General features: G+C 41.8%; 1 protein-coding gene and 1 long non-coding RNA gene across 2 annotated transcripts; one reads left to right on the top strand and one right to left on the bottom strand.

Moving 5' to 3' along the window:
• Positions 1-300: 300 nt before the first annotated feature.
• On the bottom strand, positions 301-19,306 carry ZBTB11 (zinc finger and BTB domain containing 11). The gene is made up of 11 exons (XM_039557827.1): positions 18,815-19,306; positions 15,553-15,788; positions 14,760-14,991; positions 12,817-13,616; positions 10,588-10,767; positions 9,859-10,095; positions 9,331-9,475; positions 8,154-8,271; positions 5,459-5,617; positions 4,810-4,985; positions 301-3,504 (listed from the first exon to the last, which is right to left on the bottom strand). Exons 1-11 carry the CDS (start codon positions 19,122-19,124, stop codon positions 2,972-2,974), a joined length of 3,126 nt encoding a protein of 1,041 aa, XP_039413761.1. The 5' UTR covers positions 19,125-19,306; the 3' UTR covers positions 301-2,971.
• On the top strand, positions 19,031-20,791 carry LOC120410551. The gene is made up of 2 exons (XR_005602804.1): positions 19,031-19,103; positions 20,014-20,791. It is a non-coding gene; the product is annotated as an uncharacterized LOC120410551 (long non-coding RNA).
• The last annotated feature ends 657 nt before the right edge of the window (positions 20,792-21,448 follow it).

The raw sequence follows: 21,448 nt of genomic DNA, 5'->3' as shown, positions 1-21,448 counted from the left end.
CCGAGCAGTTCCCTCACCCACCCCGAGGACTTGCAGCCAAAGCAATTTCAGTATCACTACACTTGGTGCTCTTGTACAACCATATTCTGACACAATTCAGGAGGGCAGTGCCTTTCCTTTCCTTTCCCTTTCCTCATACAACATAATTCTCTGAGCCTTAAGCAAAAATTAAAAAGCAGGGGTTACTAGAACTATTCAGGCCATAATCTGTGTATGGAATGTGAAATACCAAAGAGGAGTAAGTAATTCTGCAACACCTTCTTTCCCCAGAAAAAAAAAAGATTTTTCTTGAAAGAGCAATTCATGGCAGAGCTCAGTTTATTTGATGACAGAAAGAACCGTAACTTTATACATCTAACACTAAATAAAAACAGCAGAATGTACAAATCAAATTCATTATGTACAGGAATTCACTAGGAATACTTAATGAATGGACACTTCTCATGAACTTTGTTTTTAAAAAATCAGATACCAACTGCGTATTTGCAGCCTGACTTTTGCAGAAGGGTAGTGAATGTCTTAAGTGCTGAAGTCCAAAGAAAAACATAAGGCAACTCCACACATATGGGAACAGCAAAGCCAAGAGTGACACTCCCTACTTACCTCACGCCGTTCGGAAAAGGTAAGGCACAGCATGTTAGGAAAGGGGAGCCACAACATTCAGCTTTGACATTCCTGGCTGAATCTTGTTTAGAAAACAACCTTTTGTGATTAGTTTGGTTGGTGGTTGTTTTTAAACAGCAGATCGTTGAGTCAGTAAAAGCATTCTGACAGTGGATAGGAAGGCTCCGAAATTCAGATTCACTTCTTCCATAGGCTGGGCAAATAAATAAATGCACCAAAGATTAAACTAAGGTGCTGGTAATATTCTTTTTTGTAAGGTAACACACTAAATATACAAATAATGTTCTAGCACTATTTACAGCTATTTTTCCTTGAACACTTATTCACTTCAGTAATACATAATTATTTTTAGCATACAAACATTGAAGTAAATTTTCAAGTTTACCTAGTGCTCTTTTAAATCTTTTTCCATCATAATGGCAGTATTTTAATTTTAAGCAGGATGGCTATCTCCAGATTCTTTACCATACAAAAATTCAAGTTACAGCTAGCAGTAATTTTTCTTTAATATTCATTTTAGTTTTACTCCATTTGGTAATTAGAAAATAATACAACTGTAAAGGGCTGCAGGATATATAAATAACTACACTGTTTCTCTGAAATAAGACCCTGACTTTTGAAATAGGCATCTACAAATTAATCTGGATCCAAGACAGGAACTCAAACAAAAAAATTTCAACAACTGCTTATCTACCGAATTGCAAAGTATAAAAAGAACAGTCCATTCTGTAGCTTAGTAGACAGATATCCACATAGTTAAGTAAGATGAAAAGTAGAAATACTAACTGAAATGAGGTGGTTACTTTGCCACAGGGTTTGCTTAAATTTGTTCAGTGGATGTGTTTCACAGGTAGCCGAGTTCTGTGCATGTCACTTTATATATGAAGTTTACCCTGCAGTATTTCTGGCTGCTCAGGTATCTTGCTGCTGTCCAAGTTAGGAAATATGTGATACCACTACAGACTGAGAAGAATGTAAAGACTACAGCTCTGATTGTTCAGATGCAAAGCACTTTCAGTCTCCTTGACAGATATGCTGCTTGCTTAAAAAAACCATGCAGCAACGAAGGAACCCACACCTTGTACAGATTTATATGTGCCCTGTTCATGGTATTAAACCAGGGACATGGAAACCTGGGCCAAGCACAGCTGTCATTCACACTTACTTGCAGAAACACCCAGTAAGGATTTGTCCAACTATGTGGTGCAACACTAGGTATCAACTGGCCCTAGAAGTACTTTTCTTAAAGCAGCAGTAATATGGTTTTCTAGAGATTCTGGTAATTTTGAGACAAATCTAAATTTTACCCCATACTAAGATTTTCATATCTCTCTACCCTGCTTGGGCATTAGCAGGCCTCCTCCTTCCAATACAAGACAAGATCAGTCTGTAACTAGCTGGACTTCCTCAGTTCCCAAAGACGTGTTCCATTAGTTCCTTTGACAGTTTCTACATCAAATGTACAGCAAAGTTAGAAGCATCCATCATCAGGTTGCCTGCTTTGGGTACATACATCAGTGCTGGCAATAGCTTCCAAACAAACATCATTGAGCTAAACATGACTCTGTACAGAGGCTGCAGCATAACCTCCTCCCTTACAAATGAAAAGGAGTTTACTTCTCTAAGTAGTCTGCCTATGGTGGGCTGTCCTCTGGTCAACTTAAATCCACAACCATCTTGGAGAACCACTCCCTCAGACTTCAGCAGATCCCTGCCCATTATCTATAAAACATTTTACAGTGTTTTGCTGAACCTTGGACCAGCCACCCACACACCTGGAATTTAAATAAGTTCTTCAGAACTGGGATTCACTAAATGCCAATGCTGCATTTGCCCAGAGAAAAAAGCTTCAGTTTTTCTGTATGTCACATTAAGCACACGCTACACAAAGCATTCTACCACCTCCCTTGTCTTGGGAGGAAACAGACAGAATCCAATACAGGTAATTTTCTCACAAACTTGATGAAATGCACATTAAAACAAACAAAGAAGCTACCAATAGCTGTGCATTTCTAGTTTTTAGTGCAGCCTTTTTATATGTTTTTTTCTTCTTAATTTTTCAAAGTTACAGTATGATACTCACTCCATGACACAAAAACATTATTTTAACCTTTTTTTTTTTTTTTAAGTTATAGCCAGTATAGAAATCTTAGCTTTCAAAGCCTTGGCCCACACTGGAGTATTGGAACTTTTTCCCTCTAATGCATGGTGCAGTATTCTGTCATCACAACATTCAGTACTGAGGATTAACCATTTGAGAACAGGCATCACTGAAAGCCTCAGATAACCCGTTAAATATTTGGCTCTCACAGATCATAGAACCTTACACTTCTTGCTCTCTCATAAACTAAATTGGCTCTGTCTTCGTTACATGGGCCACTTCTACTTCTACAGTTTCAATGGCCTGTGACACTTCAGCCATTTTCTGTCCTTGCTGTTGTGCCAGTACGTAATTTACCACCTGCATGATGCTTTGGTCAGAAAGGGTAGAGACTGATGTACATTCCTCAGTAGCTGCAACTGCTTCGATGGCTTCGAGAGTCTCTCCTGTCACTACCACAGTCTCGCCCTCACCAGCACCAAAGCTGATCTCGGTTTCCTGCTCCTGCATGTCTGACGCTAAAATGCTGATGGCATGTTCCACCTGCGTCCCCTGGTTGTGAAACTGAAGAGTATCTTTTTCCAGCATGATTTTGCAGGGTATGTAGTCCCTGTGGAACTTGGTCATGTGCTTGCGCAGGGTGCGTGCGTCGATGTAGGCCTCGTTGCACACAGGGCACACGTAGGGCCGCTCCCCGGTGTGCGTCCGCACGTGGCGCTTCAGGGAGCGCGCGTCCGCCCAGGCCACGCCGCACGTCAGGCACTCGAACGGCTTCACACCTGCGCGGGGCAAAGCAAGGAAAGGTGACCCGGAGCTCACAGGGAGCCAGGATCAGCGCAGACAGGGACGGCAGCAGTGTGGGAGAGCAGAGAACACTGTGACTGCTGCCATGTAAGAAAGAGATCCTGTTCACCATTTCTGTGTAACAACATATGCAAGCATCATGCATTCAATGGTGACATTTTCCACAAGTGCCCAGCCCAAGCCAACACTTTACTTTTAAAAACTTTTCAAGATTCCTTTTAATACAGTTTCTTCCTTATTTTAAGTGTACAATGCTTAATGGAATTCTAATAATTTATTTTGCTGGCGATGCCTTTCCGAAGCCATGTTTTACTGCACAGAATTTGTCACTTATATTTCTAGTCACCCTTTGCTTCTGTAAATCCTCCTGTACACCTACAGCTTTACCCCTCCTCTTCCACACTGCATATGTTCAAATACAGCATCTGATGTTTGTATAATCTTATTTTCCCTCATAACATCTGAGTTCTGTGGTCTGTAATATCTAATGAGGTGTATGGGTGGTGACAAACACCATCTCACTACTGGCTCTTCCTCTGTGACAGTTACTCTAGATTTAGGCTGAGTACCTACTACAGGACACTTTCTCTGTTTAGAAACAAACACAAAATCTCTATTTCAGTAGTTAGACAGCTATCAGATTTACTCATAAGAGCTCTCTAAAAAGAGACATGCTTCAAAAAAAAAAAAAAGGGTTTTGCTCCGAGACAGGAGAATATACAGACTCCCAAAACAGCTGGAAGAACCAAATACTCAAAAATCAAATTCACAGTTCATCTAGAGCAAAAATGCATGTACTTTAAAAAAAAAAAAAAAAGTTTTCATATTTTTCCCAAACATCATATAGTTTACCACTTGTTATAAATCAAGAAGTTGATCAATTTCCAACATTGGTCCTTTTTATGTGTTTTTTAAATTTAGGCCAATCATTCTCCTATCTGAAGAGTACTTTGTTAACTGTGTGCACCTTTGAAAATAGAGAATATTTTACCCCTCTAAATCACTTGTAAAAAAGTTCCTCTTCTGTTCAGGTTCTGAGGAAAAATTGTCACAGTCCCTGTGTGTGACTGGAGTTTTAGCAAGACCCCAACAGCAACTTCTGGTAATCACTGGTAGCAAGATACCAAACCAGGATTTGCATAAAACTAATTGGAGAATCTGTAAAAACTCCTCCATGTCTTGCCAGACAGGACATATGCAGACTCAAAGAAACAATTACCCCTTTTTCCATCATGTTTTTAGGGGCTGAGGGATGCCATGACTAGTTCTGTTCTACATACCTTCATGATTGTTCATGTGTCTCCTATATTCCCGGAGCTGTGTAAACTTTCTTCCACAATGCTCACAAACTCGTTCCAGATTTTGTTTTGCTCTTCCTTTTTTACCATGTGTGGCTTTCTTTACATGCCTTCTGTACAAAGCTTTCTCATAAAATTCTTTTCCACATACATTGCACCTAAAATGTGTTAAGTGAGAAATCTATTAAACCCATTATTGTACACTTATGTCTTTTAAACAAAAATGCACTTTAATTATGGTAGGCAAAGTTTAATGGGAATACTGTCTTATATGGCAAGTAGTTCCATAATTAGAAGTCATTATTGTTGGACTGAACTACATTTTCTCTTATCCACAGCCACAAAGTTTCCACTTACCCTTCTAGAGAAGTGAGATCACATACGTTTCTAACTTCATTGATTGTATTTATCCTCTTATGACTTCACATGTCTTACTTGCAGGACTGTGTCCCAGGTCAGCAGCTAATCCACACTATTTAAAGTCACCCACCCATTCTCAAGTACTCAAGACCCCAGTCACCATCAATCCATTGGTACTTTGAAAGTAGGCAGTGCCTTGTTGACTGGCTGTGGATCTGTATAACCTCACTTTGATTAGTACGTTTCAGTTGTTAAATTAATTTCCTCTTACCTATAAGGGTCCGTGACAGAATGAGACTTTACATGAGAATACCAGTCTTTCTTCCAGCTGTAACATTTTCCACAGAACTGACACTGAAATGGCTTCACACCTAAATGTTTATTCATATGCTGCCGAAGATCCCGAGCTTCATAGAAACTCTTGTCGCACCTGTAACATTGAATGTTTTAGCATCCCATACAAGAAAGGCACTGATTTCAAAGGCACTGGGACCCTCTTCTTTAATGGCAACTGTTTGAGAACACCTACTGCATCATCAGTATTTATTTAATACTTAAGTATTTAATAATTATTTATTTAAAGCACAATCCCATTCTAAACTACGAAAAATTAAAAAGAACAGCAGCTTAGTTGAAAGCCTGCAATAAAACCTGAAGACCTCTGAAACCTTTTTGTCTGTTATGAGTAACTATATCCTTTCTGCTACCAACTGGGTGACATCAGAAATTTATATTATACCATATGAAAATATGAGGGCAGTAATAGCTGCTTCTTCCCTCAACCAAAGAGGACTGACACCAAGATAGATGGAATTTGTTGTTTTTAATGCTCAAAAGTAGGGTTTTTTTAGAAATTTAAGAAACCAAATTCATAATCCTGCAAGAAAGCATCTGAAAGTAGTGATACTCATTCTTTAGCTTGCTGCTTGTGCACATCTTAACCCAGGCAAACTCATGGTTTTCCTTCATTTATACTCTGCCATAGTATGACTACACAGCTCCTCTTGGTCTGCAAACTACAGTTTGGTTTAATCAAAAACATGGTTTCTCCCTTTGAAAGAAATTCTGCTGCTCATCTCTCTCTCTTTCTCATGTAACAACATACAGCTGTATGACTCCAGAAAGGACAGAGGCAGAGCAATGCCAGCAAGCAAAGGTGGAGGATTCAACTGGTATGAGGGAATCTCAGAATTCACAACATCCAGTGGAATCTGAAAATGAAAAAGGCTTCCATACAGGAATATGGAATATTCCATTCCCTGAATAATGGGCATTCTGGAGAGGAAAAGAAGTCTTCCTTGCTTTTGAGGGAGAAAAGAAAAAAAAAAAAGATTAACAGTCTTTGAGCCACCCAAACAACCTCCTCCTCCTAGGCTGGAAAATCTGACTACTCCAGTTCAAATGGGACTCTCAGGGATCCTCAGTTTGCACATCCATATCAAAAAGTATCACAAAGACCCCTCAGGGGCTTGAATGGGGTTGGCACTTGGTGCTCTCTCCTCAAGGATTCTTATTTGGAAAAGCCATTAGAGAAGTAAAAAAACTCAAGCAACCACCACCCTCTAACATTGTCATGCATTACTGCAACTTAAACACATACTTCATTGCAAAACTTCCATGAACATTTTAGAGAAGTAATTCATAGTTAGCTTTGCTCAACTAGGCCAGAAGTTCAGACTGAGGCCTGACAGGGAGCTTTCCATTCCCAGCCACCAAACTAAAAAACTGAAGTCTGGTTATTGCTTAGTGAAGCTCTCTAAGCCACTTGTGACAACATGAATTACATCCTTAGTAGAGACCTTCGCTGAAGAAGCAGCAAGGACTGTGGCTATTTTGAAGAAGCTGCGGAGTCAAAGTATCTTCTCTGTCAAGGTGATCTCTTGCATCCATGGCTCTACTGCCTCGAGTAAAAAGTTTTTGTTTTATAAATATATTTCACCTTCAAAACTAAAATTCCCTAGTAGTGACTTCCCTAGTATCTTTCATGAAACAGTGTCTGTGCATCCTATTAGCTCTGTTCTTTGTATTTTTAGAATTAATACTTTTAGCATTAAAAATCACTACATAAAACCATTGCTGACAGACCTGAAGTAAGTTTTTGTAATTTAGAAAATAGCATTTTTGGTAGCATGCAGCAGCACTGAGATACTTTAAGCAATTATTTAGATTATTACTTCCTTTAAAACTTTGAGTTGCTACAGGCAATCAGATAAATTGTACCACTCCTCTTAATATCTGACAGAGCTTCCCAGGGACCTCATTGTGAGTTCCAAAATTAAGCATTATTTGTCCTTCTGCAGGGCACTTGAAAGGTTCCCTATAGTCCTCTCGGTCATGGAAAAAGTACCCATGTTTTGCTAGTGCACTAACACACTTTCCAGTTACAGTTTCTGCTTAGCAGAAGTGCACAGTGCTATTATTTAAATAATAATAAATGCCATTAACAATAAATGCTACTTATTGCAATATTATGTTTTATAATCAAGAGAATTACAACAGTCAGTCTCAGTTTGTGAAGTTCCTGCACAGCCATTTGCTAAACACAGCACCGCACACAAGCGCAGGACACTGCAGACCCTACAGGACATCTTCAAACCAAACTGAAATCAGCTGTCACACTAAAAGACAGCAAAACCAGGCTGAAGGCCCTTGGCCTCTGACAACCTTACACTCTTTTATCTGCCCTACAAAAAGCTGTACACCCACAAAGCTACTGATTACAGCACCAATTACAGTGCAGTCATTAGAGAACAGCTGCATGAAACTAGAGCTAGGTAACAGTTTAAAACCGAGCTTTTGCTCTCTAGGACACGTATTTACAAAAATGCATTTTTTATTCTCATGCTTTACAGGTCTTATCCCAGGCCAGTGGAACAGTTTTATGCTACAACAAGGAGCTGCTTTTAATCTTGAAAACTACTATGACCATTAATGCTAAGATTAAAACCACCCATCACCTGACTTACTGAGTACACTGATATCCACGAACTTCAGGCTTTGGCTGATGTTTCTTTATGTGTTTACTGAGTCCTGATGCCCTGTGGAAGGATTTTCCGCAGATGGAGCAAAGGTATTTGGATTCTCCTGGCAAAAACAAAACAAAATATGTTACCAAGCCAGGCCTCCATTTCTCCGGAGTGCTTTGTGAGACAGGTTCATAATAATTCATATATAATTTATTTCAAGTAATCAGAGCAGTACTACAAAGAGAAGTTGGCTTAATTACACCCTAATGGAATTTTAAGGTGTATTTGTATGTGCTAATGTAATAATATACAAAGGGGGGAGTAGGAACTCTAAATTACTTTATTTCATGTTTTTAAACATAGGTACATCACTGCAACTATGATTTAGTCAGGAAAAGTGAGCAGCCTAAAAAACCGCCCTCTTGTGTGATAAAAGCCTGTGTTTATGTATTTTGCAACTTTTTCAGCAACACAGCATTGCTTATGGATTATTGCTTATATCTTGCATTTGTGGAAAAACATCTTAAAATAAAAGTTTCTGCTCCATTCCATCAACGTAGGAGTGATGACTACTAATATAAATTCCTTAATTTCAGGAACACATTGTCCTAACTGAATATCTCTCCTGATTCTGCCCAGCCCAGAAAACCAGAAACACAGACAACGTTTACACATTACAATTTTAAAACTCTGCTTGTATTAAATTATTATATTGTCATCTTTCACATGCTAAGATCTTTCAAGACACCAGGCTTTATAAAATGTCAGTATTAGTACAGGAAATCTTGTAAAATGTATATGGAGATTCTGAGACATTTAACTTAGCATGTTTTCCTCTAAAAGGACAGGCTGGAAGATTAAGTGCTTGAGAATATCCCAGCCTGTTGCCTATTTTTTGTTGAACTGACATGATACAAGAATTAAACACGTACATAAAACCACAGGAACAGACCAACCACAATTCCCCGTTCTTGTATAGAACATCTGCATGATAACATTAAACTTTGGTAAAAAGCCCCAGAAAATGACTATTTACCTATATCTCAGCTGCCTGACCAGAAGAACAAACTACCACTTATTTTTTTAAACAGTTCCTTTGACACTGAAGAACAATGTTAAAGTTCAGCAGAATACAATAGCCAAGCAAAAGAAAAGGATTCCTTTTCTCATTACTTACCTGTATGAATGCTCATGTGTTCCTGAAGACTTCTTTTTGTGACAAAAGACTTTTCACACAAGTCACACTTGAACTGTTTATGTACTTCATGGAGAGCTAAGTGCATTTTTAATCCATGCTTATATGTAAAGGTCTTTCCACAAACCTAAAAAAATCCATATGTGGTGGAATAGGACAAATAAAACTAATCATTTAATAGGTGTTTAACTTCAAACAGAACAAAACCTCCTGTATTTCTTGGGAACTAGAATGGCCAAGCCTGTGATTTTGCACCAGTGACACAACTGGTCTGTTAAGAATAATTGAAGGAAGACATTCTTCTAGACACAAGAATATGAACTTGCACAACTCAAGTTCATTCTAGTTTTCTCACTCTTGGACTGCAAGCAATTTCATCATGAATGCTGCAGCAGTTTTCCCTATTGTGAAGTGACCAAGATTAACATAAATTTTAGCGCAGAGTATCAATACCAATGTATTGGTAATCGAGAACATTACTAATCTGATTAGAGAGCAAAAGGACTTTACCTTGCACGCATGGGGTTTGACACCTGTATGTTTAAGCATATGTATTCTGAGAGAATAGAGCTTAGGCAGAGTTCTCCCGCAGATGTCACACACGAACTCCCGCTTGGTTCTCCCTTTCACTGAGGACACGCCTGTCCCCTCGGCGCCAGGAGCTGCGGCGGTGGCGTCCGTCTTCCGCGTGTGCCGCACCAGATGGGCGCGCAGAGAGGCACCGTATTGGAACTCTTTCTTGCACAACTGGGACAGAAAATATTACAGCTTTACTTTGCACGTAACACTCAATTATTTAAAACAACAAGAAAGTACTCAAATGTTTTAAGCACAGTAATATGATTAGTTAAATCTATAACCTGACTCCAACAGCCATTTTGTCTCAGGTTAATGAATAGTTGTAAACTTTTGTTTTATGGCTACTGACAGAACCATTGATCACTTCCTAGTGAGACTAACTTCCAGTCTAATCTAAACACAAATTTACTGGTAGGGTTAAAAGCAAATCACTGTCTTGAGCAGCAAGTCACACACTGCTGTCAGGCCAAGTGGCTGCACCCCATTCTACCTCACCCCATCCAGATCAAGGGGGTATCCAACTCTGAAATCCGCAAGGAAAATAAATGTATGTACAAAAAAAGGCAAGGAAAAATAATTACTAATATCACTACTGAATTAATTTTCATGAAGAGGAAGGTCTACACACACAAAAAAAACCACCCCAACCCCTCAACTTACTGGGCATTTATATTCTTTAGATCTTTCATGTTTCAGCGTGTGCATTATAAGTGCATAGCGCCGCTGGAACACCATTCCACACTCAGTGCATTTGTGCTGAGCTTCCACTTCGTTATTTTCCGTGGTCTCTCTTTTGGGCTGTTTCATTTTTTTTCCTCTTTGTACCAGCTTCATGGCAACCTAAGTTGGAAAAACAGAACCTTTGAATGAATTTTACTGCACTGTACTTCATACCCTGTCTGAAAGCCTGTATTAAAAGCTGATGTTTCTGTGTTACTGTAATACCTCTTCATTTTGCTTAGCTTTGTTGCTAGAAAGTTACCTCATTTCAGTTCACTACAAAACAGATCTCAGGGTGAGTGAAAAACCATAAACTTATTATGATGATGGTCCCACAGTGACTTACCAATTCAGGGACAATGAACTCTTCAGCCCCGAGTAACTGCCTAAGTGACAGCTAAGGGATAGTTACAGAAGAAGCACAGAGTACTGCCAGTCATGATCTCTATCAAGTTAAGAGCATTCCAGCTTTCCTAGAGACTTTTTATCTAGAAATAAGGCACTAGTGGGTTTTTGTCAGGTGGTATTGGCAGTGCTACCTGGAGCTGATAATCTCATCTTCCTTCATAGAAACTTGCTGCCAAATTCTTTAAAAGCCAAATTGTAAGTGATCACATTGAAATGTCCTGTAACCTGTGTCCCCTTTGGGTTTCTGAGAAGAAGGCAAGGGAAGGAAGTACAACCATCCCTATTTCTTCATCCTGTTCTCCCAACAAGTGAGGTGCCCACCAGTTTTTGAAAACATGCCAGCCCTTCCATGCCTCTGAAAACTAAACTGAAACTCAACACAGAGAAAAATTTTTAATGTATTTTTTAAAAAATTCTCCTGTTGCTCTGATAACTTATGCAAACTTGGCTAAATTGTGAAGCCACAAAAATAATTTTGTTCAGTATATGATTAGTAAGAGCTAGGAAAATAATTAATTCCTACAAAGCACATCTCATCCCCAATATCTCCATGCCAGGTGCAAATACTGTAATTTAAATTGGCAGTATTTTTCCTGCAATCTCTTTCCTGTTACTCTCCCAGCATCAAAACTGGAAATTCAGGAGAGTGTTTCTTTCCTGAAGCTTATATGACATCCCATGACATATGGGAAAGTTGAGGGATGCATGAGACAAAACAATAAAAGCTACAAACACGTTAGGAAAGCAGAAACCTATTCCTGAGTCCGATCCCAAGCAATTCCTTTTTTCCATAGGTCTGTGGACCTCATCCATCAAGGAGCTGGATTTAAAAACTGCAAAAAAAATTAACAGGAACTATCCCCAAAGGTAAATATTCTCCCTTCCAAAACAAACCAAAACCCTGGCACTCTCTAACCAGCAAAAATAGGTTGGTCAAGTATTTTGATCGCACAAATTTTAACGTCTGGTCTTTAAGCTGTCCATCTGTAAAAAACCACAAATGCTATAGTTTCTATCAATTAGGGTGTTGTAACAATAACAAATTATTCCCCTGTGTGTGGGACTGGTGGCTCTAGTATGCAAAACTCTCAGGACTCCTCTGGAAACTAACAGCTCTTTAGAAGACTTTGCCAACATGCAGTGAAGTGCACTCTGTCACAAACTAAATGCATGAATGCCCCTTGAGATGAATGTCAACTATCCATAGACAATGAAAGAAGAAAGGCTCTCAAAGGGGAAAGAGTAATAAGACTGTTTCATTAAAAAATATTGTAAATGGAACTAGTTCAGTTACTACACATTTAGTATGTTCAAGTGCTAGAGTTTTTAACACCAGTGGTCTTTGAACCTTTCTCTTAACTGACCCCAATCTGAAGGTAGCAGGACTGCATTACTGTGACTCATGACTACATCTTAATATCCACATGGGATGTAAGATTTTTCATTCCCAACGCTGTTTTCAAGTCTGAAGTGTAGGATCTCACTTCTCTAACAGATAAATATTTGTATCTATGACAGACATACACAAGAACTAGCTGAATTAAATTCACAGATCATTAAGAATTTTGGGGAGATTATACAACTTCTGTCCAACCATAACAAGCTGTGAGAAGATACTCGACCTAGGCTGTGGTCACCAAGCATTCTAAAGACCTTCAATGTGGAAGGTCTGATGCCAAGTCAATGCTTCTGGGGTTTTGCTTGCACAACTGTCACAGCTTAGAAGTTACTTTGGTAACCACAGGTGTAATGACAGAATACCTGCTGCACTGCAGATTTAGGATTTGTCTTTCTATTCTGCAGTTTTTTCTCAATTCCTTTATGCAGTCTGATGTATCCCCCCTCACTGACTGAACGCTGGCGAAGTTTGCTTTTGTAAGTATCATCCTGGCTGGAAGCGAGGCTTTCCGGCTGGGAAACAGAGCTGCTCTGCTCGTTGCTTTTTTGCTTGAGTGTCTCTGAGGAGTCTTCTGAAGCAGAGTCCACATGGGCTTTATCACTTTCATTTTGAACTGTCTCAGTTTCCCTTTGATTCTGAGTGTCCATGGCTTCCACAGCTGATGGCTCAGTGCTGTGTCTGCTGTAGATGCTGCTTGAAATGCTCTCCACCAGCTGGATCTTGATGTAATTTTCAGTTGTTTCACACTGTTCCACAGGCTTGGAAGGATCACTCACAGCGGCCTCCAGAGGCTCTGGGTGCAGATCAGGCTGGGGTGCTGCTGCCTCCTCTGTCCCAGCAGAGGAAGGAGCTCCATTCACAGCTACTGGCACTTCACTGGCTGTGAGCTTAGCTTGCTCAGCACCATCCACGGGCTGCATCTCCACTTCAGCCTGCTCTGCTACATTTTGTGTTGACTCTACTGTTTGAATACCTCCCTTTTGGTACACCGTAATTTGTTTCTCTTCCATCTGTTTGTGCACATTCTCACAGATTTCCAGGACCTCTGACATGAAGAGATGCCGAGCGAGCATGGCCACTTCCGCCATACTACAGAAGTCAAATGTTAATTCTGAAGTATAAGCAAATTCCAATAAAGGCAGGAAACTGGACTTGCAGAAACCTACCAGGAATAAAACAAGATATTAGAGAAAATACTGATGACCTGAAATTACACCAAAATATCCCATGATGAAAACAGCAGTTCACCTTTGATACAGTTAAGTGTGAAATTTATAGCAAAACACACTTGGAAATAACACTGGAGCCCTTCGCTGGGACCCGGTTGTCATTTACACTAAAGCTGCCTCCTCATGTAGTTTCTACGTGTAAGTAAGCTCAGACAACTTTTCCAGTAACTAAGAAGAACTTAAGATAGTTTCCCAATAAAATTCTATGAGGAATATTTCAAGGTGCTGGGAGAGTCACAATACTTTTAGAGCAGATGAATTTAACCAAAGTCTTTCTGGACCTGCTACATTCAGAAAGTATTCAGGTCTTAAGTAACAAATGATGTGGCAGAAAAATAAGACAAGAAAGTAGCTATTGAAAACAATAAAGATATGGATATATAGATAGAACTGATTAAATATAAGGACCTGGTATAATTTTCCACAGTTGCATAAATAATAAATCAAATATTTAATGTGGGGAACCTTCTGGACTATCCTATTAGAAGATTATTGTTCACACATGTCTGTTGCTCATGCAGAGACAGTTATTAAGTGAGAAAGCAATGCAGAAGGCATATGTTCTGTACAGTATTCTTCATCACTACAAAGCTATTTTTAGAACATTTATTTTAGAATTGTCTCCTATCTTTTATGTACCAGGTCTGAGATATAAGCAGACATGTATGATTCCGCTTCACAGAACTAAGAAGCAATTTAGCATTCATTAAACTAAACAGCTCTCCAAGCAGCTTGTCAACATCCCCGCTTGATGTATTCAAGCATTTGATTTTCTTCCCTTTTTAACGTTTGTGACTAATACAAGGAGGGAACATGCCTAAGCAAGGTAAAAATCCATCCAAAGCCTCTCAGAAATTTTAAGATTAAATACCACAGCCCATGGAAAATCAGATTAGGCAAAATCAGACTGATCACTTTTGCATTAAGATCCACACAAAATACTTTTAGATTAAAAGAGAGAAAAAAGCAAGACAAAAAATTTGGTTGTCTTCAACACTCAAAAAAGACTGAACTAAATACTGTACACCTTACTTAGGATATTATGATTTCTAGCTTTGAAACCCACAACAATTCACCTGACAGATCCACTACAGCTTCATGACTAGTGACAGCTCCCTTTTCAATGAAGAGTTCTCGGAAGTACTCGCTGTTGGCTGCCAAGACAGATTTGTGAGCTTTGTATTCCTCTCCTTCAATCAGCAAAGTCACATCACAGAACTGATTGGAAAGCCTCTGCTGATTCAGTTGGTTTAAGACTGACAGACAATGTTTGGAAGATGACTGCTTCACAAGGCCCTTACTGTCAACCTGTCATAAACAACATTATGAGAACTTCATTACATTTAGATTGTGCCTTTTTAAGCATTCACACTGAAACACAGAAAAGGATTATTTTCTGCAACCATACAATCAGTTCAAGCCTGTAGAATATACAGCTTAACTTTACTACTGCTTTCACTCTAAGTTTCACCCTCCCTCCAAACACAGTTAAAACAGACAACTGGAAAAATGGGAAGACACATTCAAACAGTTCTTTGGCTGTATTTTTCTACGCTACAGTTTGAAACAATTTCTAAATTCAAGTGTCTTTACATGCATGTGAGCCTGCAGTTATGAACAAGAATTTTATACATCAATATAGCATCAAGGAAAAGATATAGAGCCCATAAGAACCTTGTATGTGATGTTTTACTGGCAATTTTGCCATTCATTTTATCTTAGATTCTGCACCCCGCAAAATATGCAGGCTGATTTTATTTCCCAACAATGATGCACTATAATTAATTTCATCACATGTATACCAGTAACCCATTTCCACATATTCATTTGACAATGCAAATCCATTCAGATGTAAACAATGGTACTTACAAATACAAGCTCATGCTTTGCTATTGGCTTCTTCTTCACAGGCTTTGGGGATGCAGCTGGGATTGATGCTGTGTTACTCAATTCATCATCTGTCTCATTACTGTCCTCGTGAGATTTTGCATCCAGTCCTAGCTCCTCCAGCATTTCAGAGGGATCTGAGAGAGATCTAGAGCGATCTAGCTTTTCCTGGCACTTGCTGCATTCTTTAATGTAATCTTTAACCTGCTTAAGAATACCTAAGAAAAATTAATGCAGCTTGATTAGGCTTCTAATCTTAATTCAATTTACCTTAAACACATAACTACAATATGTAGGTGATTAGCAAAACACTGATAATTAATAACCGAAAATATTACATAGTAACCAAGAAAAATGAAGTCAGACATCTATACTTTCCCTCTCTGACTCATTATTACCAGCTGTGGTTCTCTCATACCATTTGCATGATATTGTATGTCACTACTGGTAATTTGAGACAGAACATTAAGAATGTCACTACATTAAGCAAACCCTCCTGGAAAGATTTTTAAGGCCAGAAAAAAAAAAATATATTTAGACATTTAGCCTAATAATCCCAAGGTAATAAAAGCTGTAACATAATCTTGCATTTAGCCCACACAAATGGCTTGTTCTTACTGAAGAGGATGGCAATTGGAAGGCTCACTTAAGGGCTTTTGCAAAATTAGGATCAACTGTGTTATATGCAATGACATGGATATGCATTATTAACACTGACTTAAAGCAATTGCTTATGATTTTAGAATTTAAATAAATCAATTTCCCACCAGTACTTTACCAGTGTAACCAAGTATAAATGACAGGACCAGAGGAAATGGCCTGAATTTGTGCCAGGGGAGGTTTAGGTTGGGTATCAGGAAAAGATTCTCCCCTCAGAAGTTGGTCAGGCACTGGAACAGGCTCCCCAGGGAAGGGGTCACAGCACCAAGCCTGACAGAGCTCAGGAAGTGCTTGAACAATGCTCTTGGGGATGACTCTTGTAACTCTTGGGGTGTCCTGTGCAGGGCCTGGAGTTGTATTCAATGATCTTTGTGGGTCCCTTCCAACTCAGCACATTCTGTAATTCTATAAATAATTTTAGATACTCAAAAGGTCCTAAGCCCAGGGTCCTCTTCTAGATACCAAGGCATTTTCCATGCACGGCTTTCAATCCCAATTCATTTTCTTCACTAGGACAATATAAAAGCATACATAGCAGCTGGGTCTCTATGGTTCAAAATCCAGCAGAACTCAAAACCTTTGCAGACACAGACTTAGACTTGCTTGCTCACACCTTCTCAGAGCATGACATGCATGATCAATACATACACATCTCTGTAAGGATCAGGAAAACACAGACTTAAGGCAACCTAGGACATTCATGCCCATTTCAACATTTTTACATTTCCTTGATTTCATCTGAAATAAGACAGGAAGTCTCTGGCCTTCAAATCACACCTCTAACACCCTTCCTAGCCATTCTCCAGCCTATTGCCTTGCAGTTACAGAACAGACACACCCCAAGATGATGCCCATCTCAGGATGACAGCTGTGCCAAAGCTGCTGTCCACTAGCAGCCAAAAAGTACTGTAATGGCAGGGAAAACATTGTTTTAAAGGAGACACAGGGAAGAAACGTAATACTTGAACTGAAAGCATAGAATGAATTTTAGTATTCTCAGTGCAAGAGAAGTAAGAGAATATAGGATGTGCAAACAAAGGTGACCAGTAAGATCAAAGAATACAGAACGCTCTCTCCTGACAAACAGAAGCTACACTGACGCCCATGGAGGAAGCTTCCAGCATAGGCTGAGAGTTGATGCCAGAACAGTCCAACGCTGGGCAGACAATGAGAATGCAGATAGAGGCAAGGAAACCAGCACCCAGAATGGATATATCAGCTTTGAGATGCCAAATCCTTTTTCACATGAAAAGGATCTTCAAGTCAATGAGATTTGGATTGGAGGGATGGGCTGCAGCTAGAGCAATACCCCTCCAAATGAAAATAGGGAAAACTAAAGCTGAAATGACAGACTTGCTGATGGATGAAGAAAGTGGAACAAGAGAAGCAGTACAGACACACACCGGGCCCACAGCAAGTGAAAAGCAGGCTACTTGTTTAATGGATACCTAGGACTAAAAGTAGAACACTAAATCCAAAGGGAACACATTATCAAGCCATTTCCTCAGCCAAAAGAAGGTCCAATTGGGAACTGCTGTTGTTCAGGCACCACCATTTGTAACAGCTGTGATATCACTCAGAACGCAGCTGAGAATTAGTCTGGTATTTTCAGCTTCTCATTGCAAGAAAGAGACAAATATAACAATGAGTGCCAGGACTGCCAACCACCATTGGCAGCTGTAGAACTTAAACATGAACACCATCACACTCGTGGATGAGGTCCAAAGCTAACCCGGGTCACGTGGAATGGATTATCACCCTATACCGAGGGCACAGGTTGAGATGTCACTGTCTTAAGCAGACGGTGTGCAAGACCTGGAGGGGATAGCCATACTCCGTGTTTCCACATGTGCAAGGTACCACTAGCAGACAAGAAGCCCTGGACAATTTGCTGACCAAGCTGTACTGTGCAGAGCGAGCCCTGGCTCTCAGGGTGTGACACAATGTCACTGCCCACAGACTACGTGCTTCGAGGTGGCGTTTAAAGGCACTGGTCACTCAGCAAGCGACAGTCCCCTCCTGGTCCCGCTGGGGAGGGCACACGGACGTTCCTTCAGTACAAGGGAGACAGGGAATTCCTGGAGCAGGTCCAGGAGAGGGCAATAAGGATGATTAAGGGACTGAAAAATCTTTTTTACAAGGACGGGCTGAGGGAACTGGGCCCAGTCAGCCTTGAGACGAGACGACTGAGAGGGGACTGCACTAACACGTATAAATATCTAAACAGATGGTGTCAGGAGGACGGAGCAAGGTCCCGGTGGTGCCAAGCAATAGGACAAGAGGCAACGAGCAGAAACTGAGGCACGGGAAGTTCCACGTGAACAGGAGGAAAAATTGTAAAGGTGACCGTGCACCGGTACTGGCTGCCCAGAGAGGCTGTGGAGTCTCCGTCAGTGCAAATATTCAAGAACCGTCCGGACGCAGTCCGGTGCCATGTGCTCTGGGGTAACCCTGCCTCAGCAGGGAGGCGGGACCGGATGACCCACTGCGGTCCCTTCCAGCCGCAATTCTGTGGCTCCGTGCCGCAGCCCCGGCTCCGCAGCCGCGCCGTGCCCCGGCCGCCGCCCCCGCCCGCCGCGCTCACCTCTCCACCAGTACTTCTGCGAGAGCCCCTGCCAGGTCTGCAGGCGGGTGCGGTGCGCGCCGTCGGGCGCCAGGTGCGCGGCGCGGATGAGGCGGGCGCGGCGCTCGGCCTGCAGCACCACCTCCAGCTCGGCGAAGCGCTGCTGGTCGCGCTGCCGCCGCTGGTAGTACAGGGTGCCGCCGCGCACCACGTAGCAGGCGGCAGCCTTGCGGATCTTCCGCTTGGCGTTGCCCTCCGTGCCCGGCGCGTACGGCTCCCGCTCGTTCGTCAGGTACCGCAGGATGGCCAGGTAGCTCTCCTCGCTGGACATGGCGCGGCGGGGGCACGGGAGCCGCCCCCGCGCCCTCAGAACCGCGCCGGGGCTGCGGAGGAGTCTCCCGAGATAAGGGAAGGGGGGTCGGGATCGGCCCCGGCCCGGCGGGAGCCGCGCCCGGGGGGAACTGGAGTGTCGCGGCCCGCGGCGGCAGGAGGGAGGGAGAAGCTCGGGCAGCAGCGGCGGCGGAAAGACAAAATGGCTGCTGCACAAGCGGAAGTGAGGTCGGAGCCCCGCGCGCGCAGGAGGGGCCGGGAAGGGGCGGGCGCGCGGGGAAGGCACCCGGGGGAACGGGTCCGCCATCTTGGAACCGGGCAGCGGAGAGGCCGGGCGGCCCCGGTGGAGCCGGGCACAGGCCGCGGCGGGGGCGCGGTCGTGGCTGCGGGAGCCGGGGACGCCCCGAGTAAATCCCTGTGCAGCCCTGGCGCCGAAAGGAGCGGCTTCTGCCGCAGCACTGCCTCGGGGGCAAGAGCTGCGAGCAGATTGGCAGCGTCCTCCGTGGCGGCCGGGAGCAGCACCGGCGCCGCAGCCACGCCTCCCTCGGGGCGCTCAGTGCGCGCTGTTTTGTTTGTAAGAGGCAAGAAAGAAAATCCTTTAGATGTCGACTGCGCGTTTTACTTGTCCGAGCTTTGCGCTGGTTTTTACATCCGTAACAGAGATGAGAGGTAGGAACCGCGGGCTGACGCACCCAGGCAAAGCGCAGCAGCGACCCTTCCTCCCTGTGCTCGGTACCGGCAGGACGCACCTGGAGCACAGTGATCCCCTAAGGCATCACCCAAACACAGAGATTCTGACTAGATGGAGCGAGGCTGGCCAAAGGCTCTGTTTATATAGAAAAAAGGGTTCTGTGTTTAGTTTTTTGATTTATTTTGTTTTAAAATGGCAGTGGTCGAATACCGGAACAGGTTGCCTGAAGGAGGTTGTGGAATCTCCGTCCTTGGAGCTGCGTTCAAGTCTCAGCTGGATACTAAACAATCTGATCCAAACAAACACGATTTGAAGGAGTTGGACTGATGTCCTCTGGAGATCCTTTTTAACTTAAACTGTTTTGTGGGTCTGTGACAGACCTAGGTACTCCATTTTTTATGATAAATACTTGATAGAGGATCAATTACATTGCATTAGGTAAACACAAGGGCTCATATTAATTTCCATGTTAATTCATTCTATTACATCTATGTTTGAGTTGAATAACGTGCTGTTACACCAGGTTAAGGCCCTGCTTAGAACAGCCTGCTTCACTCGATGCACAGCTTGTGGGAGGAATAACCTGTTAATTCTTTACTCCTTCTCCCCAAATCAGTTAGAACTCAGAAATAAACATCAAGGAAGAGTAATCATGAAGCACTTCTGTGCACCACTGCAGTGACACCAGGCAGCCAAAGCCTGCAAACTTCAAAGCATTAACAAATACTGACTTATTAATTAGTCATATCTGCCAATCAATTTCTATATATATCATTAATGGTATTTCAAGCAGATGGTAGAAGCTCATCTTGATTTTCAGCTTCTTAGCTGAAAGCATTCACAAGGACACATTCAGGGTAGCAGGTGCTTTCTACAAGACACTGATGTGATTTATCTAATCACCAGTAGCACAGGTAAATTTCAGTGTTTTCAGCCTTCAGATTTAAATTATTAAAAATTCCTTTCCTTGCTAACTACAGGCGATTTTTCTTCCTCTCTCTCTTTCCCCCTCCGGTTTCTGGCTCCTTCCCTTTCAAGTGTGTTAACTAGTTTAAAAGCCTTAAATTTCAATCTAAACATGAGTAGCCCCTATGGGGTTTTTTAAATAGCAAAAAGCAGAATTGTCGGAAGATCATGGTGCAAATTCCATTAATATAACCATGACAGACCTTTTTTAAATGGGTTGCAGCCTTCATCCAGACCTATATCTATTTTATTAAAACCCAGACAAGGTATAGCTCAAAAGTATAGCCCATAACCCACAGTGCCCACTACAGCCATTGTTTCTGAAGCCCAAAAGGGCTTCGAAGGAAGTTGAAATGTGACAACACAGCTGCCTTCTTCTTGATAGGTGTAGTGAGGTAACAAACCAAGCCCTAAGAGCTAACAGGCATTAAGATGTGGCATCAACAGACAACTAAGTGATCCAGAAAATAGTGAAGGTTCCTGTTGTGGTTCTAGTAAGTCAGGAACTTGCCTTGCCAAGGCTATTGCTGTCCAGCAAACCTGTGGCAAAGTTTGGGCATGCTGTCTGTACAGTGCAGTTACTTATGCAAACAGAGGAATTCCCATGAGGAATTTCAATCCCTCTAGCGGTGGGAGGGTGGAAAATTACTAAGGGAACCCGTATCTGC

Source organism: Corvus cornix, chromosome 1 (assembly GCF_000738735.6).
Source record: "Corvus cornix cornix isolate S_Up_H32 chromosome 1, ASM73873v5, whole genome shotgun sequence".
NCBI classification, from domain to species: Eukaryota; Metazoa; Chordata; class Aves; order Passeriformes; family Corvidae; genus Corvus; species Corvus cornix.
Note: the sequence above shows the minus strand (reverse complement) of the source record. Positions and strands in the feature narration are given on the sequence as shown.